The sequence below is a fragment of the Telopea speciosissima genome, chromosome 7 (genome assembly GCF_018873765.1).
Source record: "Telopea speciosissima isolate NSW1024214 ecotype Mountain lineage chromosome 7, Tspe_v1, whole genome shotgun sequence".
Taxonomy (NCBI): Eukaryota; Viridiplantae; Streptophyta; class Magnoliopsida; order Proteales; family Proteaceae; genus Telopea; species Telopea speciosissima.
The window spans coordinates 12,614,351-12,633,842 of NC_057922.1; the positions used below are offsets into that span (position 1 = coordinate 12,614,351).

General features: G+C 37.6%; 3 protein-coding genes across 3 annotated transcripts; 1 reads left to right on the forward strand and 2 right to left on the reverse strand.

Annotated features, from left to right (window-relative positions):
* Nucleotides 1-332: 332 nt before the first annotated feature.
* Nucleotides 333-7,575, reverse strand: LOC122666907 (DNA-directed RNA polymerase III subunit RPC8). Its single transcript, XM_043863016.1, has 7 exons — nucleotides 7,329-7,575; nucleotides 7,129-7,224; nucleotides 3,311-3,398; nucleotides 1,291-1,375; nucleotides 1,061-1,124; nucleotides 877-966; nucleotides 333-440 (listed from the first exon to the last, which is right to left on the reverse strand). Exons 1-7 carry the CDS (start codon nucleotides 7,437-7,439, stop codon nucleotides 393-395), a joined length of 582 nt encoding a protein of 193 aa, XP_043718951.1. The 5' UTR covers nucleotides 7,440-7,575; the 3' UTR covers nucleotides 333-392.
* Nucleotides 7,576-12,829: 5,254 nt separating this feature from the next.
* On the reverse strand, nucleotides 12,830-13,543 carry LOC122668243. The gene has a single exon (XM_043864832.1). It carries the CDS (start codon nucleotides 13,541-13,543, stop codon nucleotides 12,830-12,832), a length of 714 nt encoding a protein of 237 aa, XP_043720767.1.
* Nucleotides 13,544-16,229: 2,686 nt separating this feature from the next.
* On the forward strand, nucleotides 16,230-17,094 carry LOC122669944. The gene is made up of 3 exons (XM_043866861.1): nucleotides 16,230-16,339; nucleotides 16,444-16,898; nucleotides 16,950-17,094. Exons 1-3 carry the CDS (start codon nucleotides 16,283-16,285, stop codon nucleotides 17,071-17,073), a joined length of 636 nt encoding a protein of 211 aa, XP_043722796.1. The 5' UTR covers nucleotides 16,230-16,282; the 3' UTR covers nucleotides 17,074-17,094.
* The last annotated feature ends 2,398 nt before the right edge of the window (nucleotides 17,095-19,492 follow it).

Here is a 19,492-nt window from a genome sequence, read left to right on the forward strand (position 1 = left end):
AGGCAAAGTATTTGAGATTCTATTTCTAGTCAAGGTAATTAGTGCTGTTAAGTGGCTATAACTTAAGAACTGTTTGGGGACCATTACGTTCCTGCAGCTTGAGAGAAATGACCTTCTCAATTGCTCAGATGTCAAATTCACCTTTCATTCGAGTGCAGCTCCAGTTGAAATGTGAACGCAAAACACAAACTCAAACACCAAGTATTCTATTGCATTTTCCAATAAAATATTATCGTATTCTTATACCTATTCAGTATTATACACAGGAGAGGGGGGGTAAGATGAAAAAAGAATACGCATATTCCTGTAGAGTTACAATAGAGATAACTAGAGAGCCAAAAACACATTTCTTTAATTGTTGCTTCGCATAACAACATTTGAGCGACAAAATTTTATACCCACCAAGAAACAGGACCCAAGCCATCATAATCCAGTAATCCCTGTTAACAAATTCAAGAAATAGTTAGAAAGCACATTGATGTTAACATGATAAATCTTTAAAAAAAACTGCAAACTGAATGTCCCTATCGATTAATTTTAGTCCAAAGCATAGAAAAAAATTGGCCTAAAAGAAGCAGCATGGTATACCCCCATCTCTGCAGCTCATAGCGCCATGTGAGATAATTATAGTAATTTATCTTAGTTCTAATATTATATAACAGCATGAGGCATCAATCCAATTTTCCAAACTATACTAAAGAAAAAAACTGTAATATCTAGATGACCCTAAATGGAGAGAGTATTAATTCAAGAACACAGAGCCACAATAGTTATTTCACTTGATTTCTAATGATTTAAAACCTTGCAGCAATAACCAACCATTTTATATATCAATTAAACTAAAAGGAGGGGGGGGAAAAAGTTTCTACAGCTTACAGTGATCAGCATAGGAGCAAATGGCTTTGCTTCTTTTTCTTGCTCAATTGGGATTGGAGGATAACGGATACTATGAACCCGGAATCGAATCTGCAATTTAATTGCAAAAGTCAACCAATGTCTTAGCTATGCATATTAGATTTTAAAGCACATTCTAGTAATGTCAAAATGAAAGAATTTCTACCTCATCCTTCCCATCTATAGGGAATTTTTCTTCTTGGAACTCCCATGTCCATCTAAGTTCATTCCTGTAGAGAGCTCAAGACAAAATGAGAGAATGGATTGATACAAACACATAAACTACAACAAAATAATAAGCTTTATTAGGAGAATGATGCTAGTGGACTGATTTAACAGTTTAATTTGGCCTATTTTGAGTGCCATAAGAATAATTGACAGGGGAAACACTCTTACTTGTTGTCTGGGTCAGGCAGAAGACTGGATGGGTTAGGCAGAAGATGGACAGGTACATAAATGTCATCAAAAAAGCCCAAGGACACTGTTAACAGAAGAGCCACTTTTATTACAGGTAACACATAAAGACCTATAAACAAGTACAGTATATGTTGACACCGGACAATTACTTGAAATCAAATTGTGCAAATTAACTAACAATAAGTTCTTTCTTTGCCCCCCCCCCCCCTCCCCTAATAAACACAAAAAACCTGATATGGGTCTGTAATTTTTGTTTTCTGGAGAAGTTCAAACCTCTGACATCATTTTTTCTCTTTCGAAAGGTAAGAAACTTTGTATTGCAAAAAGAGCACAAGCAAAACCCACAACGTACATGCAGACTCTGCTCAAATACAAAATCATGCTTGGCACCAACAAAAAGTTGCAAAATCATCCCCCTCTTCCATATACAAATAAAGTATTAAGCCCCTAAAACCTGGAGCTGTGAGAACTAGGTGGCTACTAGTTGTTCCAAGATTGCTTAAATCCGATTTACATTGAAAGAGTTATGTTTTGGTCAAACTTTATTTGGTGTAGGTGAATGCTATCAAAATCGCTCTGAATGAAAATAATTTTTTAGGTATCAAAACAAAAGATTATTTTACCACTCATTCGGTTATTAACAATGTTTACCATATTAAGATTTATGGAATTTTAGATTTGAGAAAAATCCCAATAGTAGAAAGTTGAAAATTTCACATACCGCTGAAAATCCAGTTTTTGTTCTTGAACTTGGGGGGGGGGGGGGGGTTGACTTTTTATCCTTTTGGAATTTGATTTTCTAACTTTTTTTAGTGGATTCAAATGGGGGAGGGGAGTATTTGCTTATTTATGAATAATATCTCAAGTAAATGTTTACTTAAATGATATTTGACATAAATAAAGGATAATTCTGGTTCGATACCATTTCCAAGAACAATATACACTATCAAACTTGGATCAAAACCACAAGTACCGTTTCTTTATGCGAAACTAATTCATAGATTGGGTTCAAAATGTCAAAAATAGGCAGCACAGCAAAATTCAGGACAAAAAACAACTCCTGGGCTTCGAAACCAAGGTTTTGAGTTGGCCTAGAGAAAGTACCGGGTTTCAAACGTGATATTGTCGAAACCTGGCATATCTCGGTTTCGGGGCTGGCTGAGCCTTGAAACCGAGATTTAGAACCTTGGTTATCAGGAATCTATCCATCCTACAAAAATTATTTGCACATATGAACTTCACTCCAGCCAAAGGAAGATCCTGGAGCTCATGGTTGTTGATAAAGTCTGGAATCCCTTGTACTTCTTGTAATCCTAGATTTATTCTTCTAATGCAAGAATCTCACCTATGACTCATCATTCAACATTTGTGCAATGCTTCCTGCCAACAAGTAGTCTGAACCATTGGATTTTTTATGACTATTGCTCTATATATTCTTTTGTCCAGAATTTCCCATTTAATTTCTTATATTTTTGCTCCCAATCAATTTCTGGCTTTGTGCCCAGATATGTGAAATTTCACTTCTTGAACTCCATTACTTTCAAAGATCCTAGTTTGTTTGTCCTCCATAAAACAGCCCCATTTGGTAGCAGCAGCAGTAGTAGTATAAACTATAAAGCTACCTAATTCTCCAGATAGCATTTTGGTCAGGTTAGGATGAATTTTCAAGGATATGTTTACAATTATGTTTGTGAATGGCAACCCAATTTAAAGCAATTGTGATTAGCATAAAGACTCAGGCAAAGCAAAGCTGAGTATGTGTTAGACATATATGTTTAATATGTTCTCTAAAAATATGAAAATTTGAAGTGAAAGAAACTTGCATTGATGGTACACGCTCATATTAATTCAACACAAAAATAAAAGGGAAGGGAAATATCACTACGCCATGCTAATATATTGTTATAGGCATATAAATATGCATGTAGATGCAACATGAAGAACACTTTAGTAATATATTACCACTTCCTTATCAAATAACTAAAGAAGGAAGACATACATCGTAAGCCATTAGCATCAAATGATTTAAGCTTCGCAACTAGTATCTCTCCCACAAATGGACGAAACATGATTAATCTAAACACCGCCTGCAAGAGTAGCAGGAGAAATCAATTAGACATACAAACAACAAATGAACTCATAAGGGAGTCGAGTCTTTTCTTTTTGGATAAGGGCGGAAAAGTACAAAATAAGAAAAAGCCGATTCTGTAAAAAAACAAAGAATACAACTGGTCAAGGTTAAACTAACTACTCTTAAAAGCAAGCAGGTCATAGTTGTCACGGCAACTAGGCGACCCAAGGTGTTGGAGGGACACTTAAGCGACAAGGCGCTCGGTAGTATATGACAATACTAGGCATGCAGTATATGACAAAAAAAACATATTTTATATGCAACATAGAAGCCATATCATTGCAATATGATATGATAATGCTAATAATGACCTAATATGAGAAAACCAACATATAATAAATAAAGCATAGGATATAAATAAACATATTCATCAAAAGACAACAATAAACACAAATCAACGTAAATTTGTGAAGCGTCATCAACAAAGAGTGTTGTCGCCTTGGATCAAAGAAAACTACTTGGATGCTTAGGCGACGCCTAGACAACTATGATGCAGGTGACTCTAAGTTGGGGGGGGGGGGGGGCGTAGTTTGGCAGGCTGGGCTGGGTTTTTGAAAACCCAAGCCAAATGCTGCCCAAACTAAATCAAGCCTGGCCTCGGGCTGGGATATACCAACCCTGGCCGGGTTGGCCTAACCTGACTTCCAGCTGCACCTGAATTGAGCACAAGTTAGACAAGAGTCAATACTAGCTATTAGCTAATCTCTAAATGTGTGTGTGTGTTGGGGGGGGGGGGGGGGGGCTAGTTTGGCAGGCTGTGCTGGATTTTTTAAAACCCAGGCCAAATGCTGCCCAAACTAAATCAAGCCTGGCCTCAGGCTGGGTTATACCTAAGGGTGTCAATCAGTACGGTATCGGTAATATGGTATGGTACAGAAAACATGTACCAGATACCGATACCGTACTGCATAATATTTACATTTCTAATACCGATACCGTACGGATTCGGTACGGTTTCAATATGGTATATAAAATGGTATGAATTCAGTACAAACGGTTTAAAATTCGGTATTGAAAACCGTATTAGAAAATGGTACCTCAATGGCTCAATGTACGAAGGGTAAGGAAAAATATTTGGAAAAGTACGCTCCATGTCGTTGCAGAAAAATCTCATCTTTGATCTCAACTGTCTTCTTGCTTGGCAGGAAGATTGAAGCACCTCTTCAGAGCAAATATGACCTGATTGATTTTCTCACTCAAAGCTCGTCAAAATCAAATCCAATCGACCAACACCACCTCCGATGGCCTTTAGAGCTCCTTTCTTTTTCGCCCCAAATACTCCCTCAACCTCACAAATTACCAGTCCCGCTCTTCTTCTTTCCTTCAATAACACTTCTTAATGACAGTGTTAAATGAGGGAAGATTGTGATTTCCCGCGCCAAAGGCATCAGTGATGCTGAGTTCGCCACAGATTTAGAAGGGGTGGCCAGGAGAAACAGCCACTCCGTACAGAGGGAGGCCATGAAGAAGACCACACAACTCTTATTTGAAGAGATCTGTAATTATCTTAAATTGACGGCGAAGGAGGCTAAGAAGTGGAGAAAGGTGGACGAGGAAGAGAAGATGTCCGTGGTGCAAGGTTTTGCTCCGAGTGGGGTGCTGCTTTCCATCCTTAACTCATAAAACCCTAATGCATAGTCATGGATTTCCAATGACGGCAAAATTTTCCATTAGGTTAGTGATTCTAGCCTACCAGAGCCACTTCATACGCTGATGCCACCGCCACTAAAAGAGCCGGAGTTCACTGAACTCTGCAACAAAACCTTGAAAACGCAAGAGAAAGATTGCGAACCAGAGTGGGGTGTTGCTTTCAATCCCTTATCCGTATTCGGTAATACGGTATGGTATCGGTACTTACTGAACATTTTCAGTTTAGAAACCGATACCGTACCGAGGTCAATACCATTTTTTCATACCGTACCGTACTGAATTTGTAACAATACGGTTTTGTATGGTTTTATGCGATCGGTTTCGGTTTTGGTATACGGTTTCAGTTCCAAATTGACACCCTTAGTTATACCAAGTTACCAACCCTGGCCCAACCTGACTTCAAGCCGCACCTGAAACGAGCCCAAGTTTGATAAGAATCAATACTAGCTATTAGCTAATCTCTTATTTCTCCCATCTTCTTTTGAGCGGCTGTTATTGAAAATATTTGACATTGTTGTTAATGTATAATGGCTCTATCATATTAAGTTAAATCTCTTCTAGCTATACCTAATCAGTGGCACTTATTTACATACACATGCCATATATAATATATACATCAAATGCACATTATGCATACATTTACAACAACAACTCAGCCTTATCCCAACTAGATGGGGTTGGCTACATGGATTCTTGCCCTTCAATCAACCCTATTCAAGGTCATACTTGATACAAGTCCTAAGCTATACATGTCATTCCTCACCACTTCTCCTAAGGTCATTTCAGGTCTGCCCTGGCTCTTTTAGTTCCTTCAATCTGAATCAAATCACTCCTCCGTACTGGGACATCCAAAGGCCTCTGTTGAACATGGCCATGCCACCTCAAACGACTTCCCCGTAGCTTATCATGTATCGGAGCTACTCCCAAATCAGCTCTAATATGATCATTCCTTACTTTATCCTTCCTAGTTTTGCCACTCATCCACTCATTACGCAAACATGTACAACTAATAATTATATTAATTCAGCAAGGGTTAGGTTGGACCAAGCTGGGCTTGATGCCTCAACCCTACCCAGCTCATTGGGGGAGAAGGGGGGGGGGAATCACAATCCAAGCCTGAAAAAATTTGAGCAAACCTTGTCCCGGCTCTGGTTTTTGGGGACCAAGTTGCATCCCAAAGTAGAAGACATGAAGTTAGACATGACCCTGTCAACCAACGATACCAAAGGCAATGTGTAATCATTAAAACAAAAACTATCCCCATTATGATGAATAAAATATTATACTACTACAAATGTATCACAACACCCCTCATTGCTGTATCTGTATCCACTCAGAATTGCAAAAGAACTACAGTTGTAGAGTTATTATCCAGTTAAAACTGTATGAGAATAACAAGACATTAACGGGAAAAACATTTAAAAGCATGTAACCTTTGTAAGTTATTTTAGAAATGACAGTTACACAACTTTCTTTCTCAAGAATAACATAAAAATCTTTTGAGGTTTATATTCAATAGCAGCTCAAGGTGTTAGTGACAAAAAACTACTATCTAATCCTCGCCAATGTTTATAGTTTGATTCTTACCAGGTACCAAATGAAATTCTGATTAACTACAATAGTTCTTCGGCCCTTTAAATATTAAGACAAATTGGTCATTAAAGACTAGGTATAAGTCCATTTCTAGTCGACCATGAAATCATCCCACTCCCTACTATTTATTTTGAAACCCAACGGTCCAAACTTGCAGGAAAAAAAAAAGAAGAAGCATAGTTTGAGACCAAGTATGCCTTTCAAATCTAACAATTGACTAGATAGTGAAATGCCATACTGATACGAATAATCCAACACTATTGTAGACCTATCACATTGCAACAAAGTCCATGGAAGAAGCATTTAAAGGAACATTAACAGCATAGTCTTTGCAAGACCAAAAACCAATCTAGTCAAGATGCACTATATCGACTATACTATAGAGAACAAAAACAAGAAACAGAGAGAACTGCAGCACCTTGCTGCCAAAATATAGAAAATACCGTGTACGTTGAAGCACCATCTCCAGGAAAGATGAAGCCTCCATCAATACTTTTTATGTCATAAACTGAGATGCAAAGTCCCAAATTTGATATAACCTTCAACAAACAATTTGGTCAAGCATTTAACTGTTGAACAAGACATCAACTCGAGCAAAATATGGGAATAATAAGATAACAGAAATGAATGAGAAGTCACAAACCTTATCCAAGAAGAGTCTCTCGAGCTCTCCTTTAATTGCTTCTTCAAGGGGAAGGCTTAGAAGATGAGGAGGCACACGCAAGGTATGCTCAATTAAGCTGAGGTAGAACATTTTGGCCCTTCTTTAAAACAATAATTCCAAACTGCAAATCAAGATAAGAGAGGATATCACCCACCGCAAAGTAACTTAAGCACATGCATGTGAACACACACACACAAGGGGGTGGGGGAGAGAGAGTTCCAATGAAAAGAATTATATGATGAGAAGAAAACTCACAACTGAGGAAAACTAAAATGACACACCAAAGACAATCAATAGAAGCAGACATTTATCAAGATGAAAGGGGTTGCAGCCATTTCGGTTTCTAAGTGAATACAATATCAGAGTAAAACTGACCAAAATATGAATGAGCTGTTAAGAGAAACAAACAGGGTTTTATGAGAAAATCCGACTCTTAGATCAAGATCCAGAATCATGACTTCATTGAAGAAAACAGAAATCCATAATAACCATTAACCACTGACAGAGTATTTATATTTAAGTGTGTGGAGAAAAACAATTAGGTAATCTGAACTTGGACGACTAATCCAATCAATATGTTTTTCTCATTTTTTAGTAAAGCATCAATTCTCATGAGCAAAGTACTGACAAAATCAATTCGACCATTGAAGAGTTTAAGAAACAAGTACCTTAAATTTTTTATTATTTTTTTTTTTGGGGGGGGGGGGGTGGGGGATCCCTTTGAGGGGAGAGATATCTCTCAATATCTTCAGAATCCATATGAACAGCAATATTAGAGAACTAAAGCTTCAGATTCTTGAGGGGAGATACTCTGCAATATCAATAGATACCTGGAGTTAATCTGTCAATGACAGTAAGGGAGAGACAGCCAGGAGGAGTAAACTCTGGCTGCCCAACATCTGTATCCAAGTAAGCTACTTTCCTCTACCTGAGAGGAAGAAAGAGAGCATCAACAAATAAGTTTTTTTTTCCCGCTGACCAGAGAAAAAACCAAGGAGGCTGGGGAGTGGAGAGAAAAAATTTATCAGGAGGACGAGACAATTTTTTGAACACAATGCAGCCAAGTAGCCGGGATGTCTAGAAGAAAGCTTCAGATTAACTTCGATAAAAAAGTAATAAACAATGAGGGAAATACAAATATCCAATCTGCCATTGATAGATGCGAAGCATCAAACCGGTGAAAACAGAGCACTGGAAAAGGAAAAACAAATTCAAAATCGAGCGATGGAGACGGGAATGTAATTAGAACCTCTGTAAAAGAGTGTTAAGAATATGGCGGGAGAAGGTGGTTTTGGGAGATGGAGTATCGGTTTCTGTGATAGTAGACTTCACCATCTCCAATAGCTTACATTCGAGAGATGAGAAACAGATGAGGGAGAAGGCGAGCTGAGAGAGAGAGACAGAGTAGTTCATACCAGCTCTGAGAGAGGCTCTTCGCTGCTCGCGAGGAGAAGCTCTGGTTTTCGCAAAGAGGGTTGAAAGTCAAGACTGAGGATTGAGAAATGGACGTCCAACGAAAAGGTGTGGGACCCTTAGTTAGTAAGTTCAGGAACGGATAAGTACAACAATTAAACGGACTAGACGGCAATAATACTTTTAAACAATCCGGCGTAATAAAACGTATACGGCAATAATACAATACATGTTTAATATGGCCGCTCTATAAGCAAAAATATGGTCATATATTCACTATGTAACAGACATTCACCACCTAATAAGCAAAATAATAGCATATAGACCATAGTTGTCATGGCGTCGTCCTGGCGCTGGAGAGGGTTGCATGGCGACCCTCTTCGATTTCTTCTTTCCCTCTTCGATTTCTTTCGATTTCTTCTTTGATTTCTGAATTTTCTTCTTAAAACTTGAGAAACAATAGAGAAAAAATAAAACATGGCTTGAGTATACATCTATTAACACATTAAAAATAGAGAAAATAAAAAATAAAACATGGTCGACATGCTCGCCATGGCGGGCGACATGTCGATATATCGACGTGACACCCCTCCACCGACTTGGATCGCCGTGACGCCATGACAACTATGATATAGACAACGATTTTATCAAAAAGAAACATCACAACTAAAATAAATACAACATAATATTCTCTATTACATCTCATAAGATTATCATTTAACATATCAAAATATCAATAACAATATCTCATCAAAAATAAAAAAAAGTAAGACATAATGTGTTCTAGAACCATGAAAATCCCATAAAACATTGTCTCTAACATTCAAAAAGAATACATCACCCATCATATAACTAAGGGAGATTAAAGAGAGCTAATCATAGCAATTAGCAAAGATTTAAGTACAGAGAGATGTACGTAAATCCCCTTTAAATGTGCTGGATTAAAGAGAACTAATCACAGAAATTAGCAAAAATCAACAGAGAGTTTTGCTTGAGCAACTCACTAAAAACCAACTAATACTCTGTAAACATGCACTGGAAATGATTAAAAACCAACAAATTACCCAATTACATCTTATCCAAATCACTTTACCAAAAAAAATCTTGCAGAGTGCCGTTGCTTGAGCCGAGGAAACTACGGAAATTAAAAGTTTAGACTGCAACATTTATGGGCTGCAGATATTAGAGAAGACAGAATACCAATTTCTACGTAAATTTTCTGTAGGAACTACAGAGAAAGATCAGCAGATGAAACAGAACAAAGAAATAGACATGGGTTCTTCCAGATTTCGCTATGAAATGCAAAATTTAAAGAAAAAAGAAAATACAAGAGACTAACCATTTAATCTGAGAAGTGAGAAATAACTTACAGATGAAGGAAGACGGGGAAGAAAAATAGAGCAGTCGACGGTGCCGTTCCCAGTTCCCACCACTGTAATCGCCGCTGCAACCGGAGACGGAGAAGAAGAGCAACAGAGAAGTCGGCGACTCGGCGGCCGTTTGAGCAATGGCGCAGGGTATCACCGCCGGGTTCGAAGGCCCATAAGAGAGGGTTGAAAGGGTTAAGCCGTTGCGAGGGTTTGGACTTTGGTTTTTTAGTTTCGTTTTTTTAAATGTAATTACATTAATTTAAAGTAAACAAGTGTTATATCCGTATTATTCGGATTTATACATGTATAATACGGTTACTTGTAAAATATGTGTTTTTTAGCCGTTTTAATAATCTATAAAAATATATATATATTTTTTCAATAAAATGTTTGGATATACGTATAATACGTGAACTTACTAACTAAGGTGGGACCTGGGGGTGTTTCATTAGGACCCAAGGTTTTAAAATGCGGAATCGAATAATGATGATTCCAATCCAGATCAGGTCAAAATCGGCCTTCAAGAACCCTAGATTTGGTCCATAAATCCAAAAACAGGGAAATTTAAAATTTATAGGGTCTTGAGTGTGAATCGGCTGTGACAGATTGGTTGAATCTAATACAAATCGGTCGATTCAACGATCCAATTCCCAATTTTAAAACCGTATCGAAGACGAAGGAAATAGGTTATATGTTTCATTTTTATTTGTATTAATCCCAAATGCAAGTAACATGTTTCAAACGCATCTTGTTACAGATTCTTGTTTGGCAATCCCAAATATATACATACACCTTCTCAATAGTTCTTAATATTTCGATGTTTTATTTGTTACCTGGCAAACTTCGTTTAGATCGAAAATAGACATGTTAAATGAGGACCTTGCAATCTATCTGTCCATAAAATTTGGGTTAAATTTAAATTGCTGTAGGGCAAATATTTGAATTACCATGAGAAACCATTTCAAAATGGGCCGCTCAAAATATTCTCTTCTAATTTTTTTTTTAATGAAAATTGAACCCAAAAATATTATTTAAAAAATAGAGAACATTTATCTTTATGCTTCGATACCTTGGAAGTCTATCATGCTTAACCATAGTTACACAACCAAGATTAGTAAACATCTTCCACTAGAATTGGATGATTCTTAGTAATTAGTCGTTGGTAATTTTCATGGTACAGAGGCAAAGAATCATAAGCTGGATTGGAATGAAGAGAAGGGAAAACCTGAAATTCAACCAAACATTACCAATATTATGTAGAATAGTTGTTGGGATAAAAGGAATACTGAGAAAAGCATTTTGATTCCGAGTCAGCCATAAAAAGTAACAAGTTATATATTGCCTTAGTATATCGTAAGTTAACGCCCGTTGTGTCTATTTTTCTCTTTCCCTCTTTAAATTGACTCCCCTGTGCCTCCTGTATGACGCCTCGTTCCACATCCCCATTGGTGTTGTTCGTTAATTTATTGCACACGGGCGGTGTGTCTATCAATTAATATATTTACCATAAGTAATAGTTAGGAATAAAACTTGGGCAGGAATAGCCCGGCTTGGCAGAAGCCCGAAAAATTTAAGGCCAGGACCGGCTCTCGCCCAGCATAAGTTAAGCCAAGGAAGCTGGGCTAGGTTTATATCAGCCCAGCCTGCAGGCCCAAGCCCAAACAATATAGGGTAGTAGCCCAATTTTTTGAAGTCTTTCAATCCTTTCTCTTTCCCTTGTTCCTGCTCTATACTTCATATATCATGTTGAACTGTTGTATGACTAATCAAAGTTGGCATCCTTTTTCAATATCCAAAACCTTCTTATAGTTACATATACTATGCACATATCTTATGATAATATTTTTAATTTTATCTGATTATATTTTACTTGTAAAATGACCATTTTGCATGATAGATAGGCTATATTAGTTCGTGTACCAATTTAAGATGATGAATCTAATCAAATTATTTTTTTTGGGGGGGGTAATAACACTTCTGAAACCTTGACTTTAAGATGAATTCTCTAAATTATGTTATGAAATACATGAAATTCTTTAAGATATGTTAATGACATGAAATTACGAGATAGGAGAGAAAATAGGGTTTTTGGCTTTAGAAATGAAGCCTACTGTCCTAGCGTAATTGGAAGGTTGCCGATCCTCTTTTTCAATAAAAAATGTTTTAGGGGTTTCAAATATTCATCATCCTATCTTTCATTCATGTATTGCCTATTAAATAGGTTAACAAGTCCCAAACGAATACACCACTTAGTTTTTTTTTTTTTAGTGCAATTCAAAGGTCGATCGATGTCGCTAAGAAGACTTGAACCATCGATCAAACTCTTGATACAGATCTCCCAAGGGAGTAGCGAACCCCAAGGCAAGCCCTGGATCGACCACTTACATGGTTATGACTCCTACAATTGCATGCTATTCAGACTAAATAATAATAAGAGCATAGTTACACACACATAACAAATTTAAGGGAAAATATTCTCTACACTAAGGGCACAGGATGCGTCTAGACACATGGGGTAGGAGAAATGATGCCCCCTCAATGATTGAAATGACTGCTCTGCACAGCCTCCACCCCGTGCGCATCGCCCCCAAATTTAAATTCAGCTTACAATGTAAACAACTTAATTAGAAGTCAGTGCTAACATAAGAAAAAGGAGGGAAAAAATAAAAGAAAAATAAAATACACAAATTTCAAGTTTCAAGCTCTTCTACTAGCTACATGAACCAGAACTCCAGTGATATTCCATGGAGCGCAACCCCAAGCCAAGTTAATCCCTTCAAACCTTTTGCTTTCATCGAAATGATCTCCCGGCGCCGGTGCCGTCTCTTCCTTTGAACTTATCATCGGCACCGGAGAACGATTACAAGAATTAAAAGAAGAAGATGACGACGATGATGAAGATGAAGGTGTCAAAGAAGTAGATTTATGAGCTGGTGATGAAAAAGACTCGCAGTCTGAACTCCAAAACTCAATTTTTTGGCCACATTCTGAACCACCACCATTATTGTTAGTTACAAAATGTTCCTTTTTCTCCAAAATTTCAATTTGATTCTTCTTATTTCCACGTACACTTCTCTTGATCTTCTTCCAAACCCTTATAGGGATTGTCTCCTTGACTGGTGGGATACATGGAGGGCGTGCAAAGCCTGAGCTCAACACTGCTGGCGGTGGATTAAGCGGCGGAAGGTGTGATTGGTTTTCTGGTGGGTTATTTTTAGGTTTCCCTGGCTGTGCTTCCCATTCGAAAGGAACAACTCCAGCATTTCGATAATAAATACGTGAAGAAAAACCCTTTGCAGATTCTCTTGAAAGAACTCTATTGAAGAAGTGTTCATCACCTTGCAGTAGTGAAACAGTTCCACCAAAGCTCTTCTTCTCAATTGGGTTTTCTCTATTGCTGATCATCTCCATGTCTTCCAAGGAAAGTTGAATAGTTTTTCTCAATTGGGTTTAATGGGTTTTCTCTGATGATGAAGATGTTGTAACCAGAGCAGAGAGAGACTCTGTATTTATATTGGTTGGAGATATCCGTATTTGAAGGGTTATAATAGGGTTATTAGGGTACATGATCCGGTAGCTACGACAGTTGAAAATCCATTTATTAGGGTTTTACTTTGGATCTTCTTTGTGAGATTTTCACTTTGTTTCTCTTGAAAGTTTTGAAGAAAGATACGCTAATCACTTGCACTGTGTTGGGCGGTTTCTGTATACATGTGGAGTTAACTGTTCTTATAAGTCACTGACTCAGTTACGTTTAACTTTTCAGCTCCTCCAACCGTGGCGGGTGCTAAAGGATCCAACCCAGCAAATACAGGGGGTTTGGTCATTTCGAACACGTACTTCACCTCTCAGAGTTAAAGAAAAAAAATATACATTTGATGAAATAAGCAAAGTGGTTGAGGTAGAAAAGGGCAGAACTAAGTTCCATGGATTAAGCAGTAAATTAAGGGGGAGAGAAAACTATTAATCTTAAATCTTCAAAGATTAGGAATTACTTGAGGGGCTCCATATGTATATATCCATATGGATCGGCCGAATATCTGGCCCCATGATTGGGTCGACCATGTCGGAACATTTGTCTTTCTCAAATTAGAAGTTGATTAATTAATTGAAAAGAAAGCTTTTCTCATCTTATAAGGTACTGAAAACTGTAATATAATCAGTCTGTTATTAATTATTTGACATTTAGTGTTAGCTACTTGTGATAATACAAAATTAATAATGCGATTTTGAATGAGCTTGGTTGAATCCAAACAAGACCTACTTAGATCTAAAGATTTATAAAATTAGAAGTTGATTAGTTGCTAATTAATTGGGTTTTATGAGTTTTCACTGTCCAGGGCTTGTGGCCAAGTACTATTGTTGCTTAGGATTAATGCAAGTAATGGAATTTGATTAATCAAGTCAAACATGAAGTCCAAAATGAAACCTAACAAAGAAACCAATTTCTTATGGGGTTGGGCAGGTTATTTCGGGCTTAGATTGGGTTTGGTTGGGAGGCTTTCTATGGTTGATTGCTATGAAAATAAGTTATTGTATTAGTCAAAGTGGTGAAATTGAGAAATTGTAACCTAGCTTTATTTGATTGCCTTTTGTCTTTTATCTCAAAAGTTCTTGAAGTTATGGGTAAAAAAGGGTTTTTCAAAGTAATTTGAGAATGATTTATTATTATTTTATACTCAAAGAGATTCATTATCTCTTCGGTGAACACATGAAAAAATATATATTATATTAAAAGAGTAAAAAAATAAGATTACAATAATTTCTTTTTCACCAATTTTGATTACAAACCAACATTTTGAAGAGAGCCCGAATCCTCTCCAATGACATTTAATCACTATAATCGATCTCTCAATCCATGGGATGTGGTAAATAAAACACCTTAAAACATCCACCTAATACATCTATACAAGGGATGAAGTAATACAACTATACAAGAGATTCATCCTTCAAAAGGACGAGGAGGAGACGACAGTACAAGGAAGGAATGGGAAGGGGAGGATCAGAAAAGGTCATGATATTCATGGTTTTGTCCACATTAGGTAGCATTCGTATGGATTCAAGTAGTTTCTGGAAATTGATATTTCAAAATACGGATCCCTTAAACGGATACAAACATAAATCGAATACAGATTTTAGACTATCCATATACATCCGTAGATAAGGGTAGTTCATTGCACTTTCCACTGAGGGGGGTGAGTGTTCACGTACGTGAGCATACGTGAACGACTCTCAACCGTTTAGATGAAACATTCCCAAAGAATAGATTCCATCTGAACGGCTGTGAGTTGTTCACATACGTGAACATTCCCTGCACTCCTTTCCACCTTCCACCATCTACCTTCTAATCACAGTTTTAAAGAAAAAGCCCATTGGGCCCAAACCCATCCGAGTTGCTAACTGTACTGTTTGTTACTGAACAGATGAACTGGTATGAAACCAACGTACCTATAGGAACTAAGAAACTAACTTCCTTCCTTCACGCATGGACCGTTGGAATGAAACCTGAACCATGAAGGAAATTCAAATTTAAAGAGTGTATCTTAAACTAACAACACAGAACTGAATCATTCCTGAAGAAATATATATTATCGACCCTTCATGTATCTCTTCCATTCAAAATTTCAAACAGCAGTGAAAGTAGAAGGGGGAGAAGAAGTAGTAGTTATCTTGTTCCTGTTGGAGATGGAAATGTCAAGCAAGAAGAAACCTCTTTCTTCTGCCTTAGTGGTTTCTACTGACTGTTCAAGTTTTAGGTCATTCTTTCTCACTTGTGGCAGCCGTCTTTCACAGTCCAAAACCTATCATCCTCCACCTGATTCCATCCCAATAATTCCAAATAGAGGTTCTTCAACTCTTCAAAACACTTCTCAACCCTCTTCAATTTGCTTAAGAGATGGCAGAGAAGCTGCAAGAATCTACTGGAGAAGAGCCCAGCAATTGGAAAATGAGCTTGATCAGCTTGATCAGTGGTTAAATACCGAAAAGTTACTTCGGAATTGCCTAGAAAGAAAAAATGGGGAATGCCCATCTGAGCTTGAGATGGAAACTACTGATGAAAGCTGCTTGAGAACAGAGCTCATGAGAATGGCTCATGGTGGTTACATTTATAAAACTATAAGGTTGGTTAGGCCGCGGTGTAAACTATTCATGCAACTATCGGCGCCAGCTATCATTCCGGTAGAGGTCGGGTCAGACATTTTGCAGGTCTACTGGAGATTATTCCATGATGCACTATATATTTCTGTTATATATTTTGGATTCCATTCATTCTTTTTTTTGGGTTGTATTTGAAATTATAGTTTCTGCAGGTTTTACAAAGAATGACATTGATGGGGACCAACAATCTGCATCATTGGTTGCTGAAATCTCTGCCAATGTGTGATCTATGTGGGGATCATGAAAAGAAGATCAATGAAAGTCCAATGTCCCTGGGTTCAGGAAATGGTTTCATGGAGGCCATTGTCGTTGGTTCTATAGAGAAATTTGAAATTCTGGTTTTGGAGGGCTTGAGAATCCAAATGGGTAGAAAAGAAAGAGCTAAGAAGGGGGTTTGGGAGAAGAGATATCAGGAGAAATCAAGGGAATGTGTTGTTGTTGTGATGCTAATACAAATGAGAGATGCAGAGAAAGAAAATGAAGCTTTTGGGGAGATCATGATTGGACTAGTTGAAGCATCTACTAGGCAGGCAGAAGGAAGTGGGATTGTCATTGAAGGGGTCCATGTTGCAGGGATGGGTTGTGGTGGATTTAAGGAGGATAACAGGTTAAACCATGCCTGGCCTGATTTGGATAATGAACAGATATTTGGAAAGAGAAGAGGATTCAAGGGTGGAGAGGACTATCTGTGGAGTGTATCTGTAAGGGGTTGTGAAGGAAGATGCAGTAATATGAGCCATTGGGACTGTGTGAGGAACCCTGATGTTGCTTTTGCTTCTTGAAAATAGTAAAATAATTGGCTTTGAGCTTAGGGGAAAAAAATTAACAATTGGCTTGGATTTCTTATGTTGTTTCTCTCAGCCTTCTCAAACTGCTTTATTACTTTTTTTCACAAATCCAATACCATTCCAGAGTTAAAATGATAGCTTTCTCATCCACTCTATAGGTATGGTGACGGCTTTAATGGGAACTATGATTGGGAAATAAATGAAGGATGTCCTAAGGTTTCCTTGGCTTCATGGACAAGGTTGTCCTGGTTACTCACTCATTTGGTAGAATCTCTAGCTCAGTCTCTCTAGGGGGATTTTTGTTGGGGGTGATGTTTACACCACTTGGTTGATTTTCTCTTTTTGAGTTTTTTAGATCTTTTGGTTTTGTTTGATGAATGTTTTTCATCTACCAATAATTTAAATATGATTAGGGGGTTCAAAGATACAAACCAAAGAAACACAATGAAATTATCCAAATTCTAAAACCCTACTGTCATAGATGCTAAACAATCTCAACAGGTAAAGAAATTTCCTTATTTTTGAAGATTCCCAAACTCGAAGGCCCTTCACTTCCCACTTCAGTGTACCTCTCTTCACAGAGATGTACCGAAGACAAACCAGTATATAATCTTAGGCACAGAGAAATTGTTTTGTCTGCAAATACTTTAACAATTTGATGCAATCCTGCAATTTTTTTAAAAAATTAATTTTTAATGGTTATTGTACTTAGATTTAGGATTTTAAGTATTTCGGTTAACACCATCACACCAGGGGAGCTAACAGTACCAGAAATAATGATTTCATTCTCAAGTTCAAAGAAATGGCAAATCCATGTTTGGAAAATGGAAATGCTTCTGTGACAATAATGTAATAGTAAGAAGCTATACTGGCAGGATGAATTATTATTGAGCTTTGCTTTTTTCACATAAGAATAACAAATGGGCTGCAACTATAGTTAGCAACTCTCCACCCACACAATAAAATACCAATGCCCCCCTCCCACTTTTCCCACCGGGAAGACTAAATCTTAACCTGCCTCAAAATCAAATGCAAAGACGGGAAGTACATCGCTCAGTTACACACTTATGTCCTGAAGAGCGGCCTCATTTAGGACAGCTTCTTTGCTATGAAACTCAGTGCTTCCTATATAAATTACTTCTCTCTCAGAAGTGCTTGGAAATTGTTCAACAAAACGCCTCATCGAAGTGTCTATCTACGGAACTCCATCCTAGCTCAGTGGCTACTCCAGAGAAAAGCAGTGGATCCATCTCTTCCATCAGATGTTAACTTCAACCAATATTACTGCTATATACTGGAAATGCAAAACCTGATAATTTTACTATATCCATTGCTCTGATGGCCTACACAAAATTATCAGCAAGCCATTCAGATGGGTAGGGCAATTCATGGGTTGGTCAACAAGAGGTGAAAAGATTGGTTCGTTCGGACATGTTAGTCGGTTCTGCATTGGTTGAATTGTATGTAAAGCATGGAGGAATGGATGATGATGGTTTACGGGTATTTGACAACTTTCCTCAGCAGGATTTTGTTCTCTGGACTTCTATGGTTACTGGTTATCAGCATAGAATGGTAATATGCAGAAATGGTGGTATCGTTCTTCTCCCTGATGGTAGTGAGATAGATATTGGAAGGTGTCAGTCCTGATCCTGTTACTCTAGATTGTTTGTGTTGTGTCTGATGGTGCACAGATGTTGACTGTTGAAGTTGGAAGATGTGTTCATGGTTTTATAAATGATGATCTGGATGGGATTTAATGCTCAATTGTGTTTGGTTAATTCCATTTTGAATTTATAGGCAAAGACAGGTTCTGTTAATAATAATGCAAGGAATTTGTTTATGAAGATGCCCCAAAAAGATGTCATTTCATGGAGTACCATGATTGCCTTTTATGCTCAGACTGAATGTTGAGGCCACTGACGCATTAGATATTTTTAATGAGATGATTGAGAAGGGATTCAAACCCAATTCAGTTACCGTGGTTGGTGCTTTACAACCGTGTGCATCAGCTTGTGATTTAAAAGAATGGAGGTATGAAAATCCATGAGATTGCTTGCTATTCAGAAAGGTTTTGAATTAGAAGTTTCAGTTTCGACTGCTGTAGTTGATATGTAAATGAACACTGTTCATGCCTTGAAGAAGCAGTTGATCTGTTCAAAAGGAATCTTGCCCAAAAAGGATGGGAAATGGCATAATGCAGCTGCCATTAGAACTCTGATAAAGGAAAAAAGGGTTGAGAAAGAAGCCTTGTTATATATAGTTCCATTGACATTGAAAAGGAGCTGCACCCTTTCTTAGCTGTCTGATCAGAAATGAAATTTGCAAGTGATTTAGAATGTGAAAATGAGACAGCAGGGACTTGTTTCAGATCTGGATCTTTTGCTTTGCTGCATGGCTCAGATGAGTTTTCATG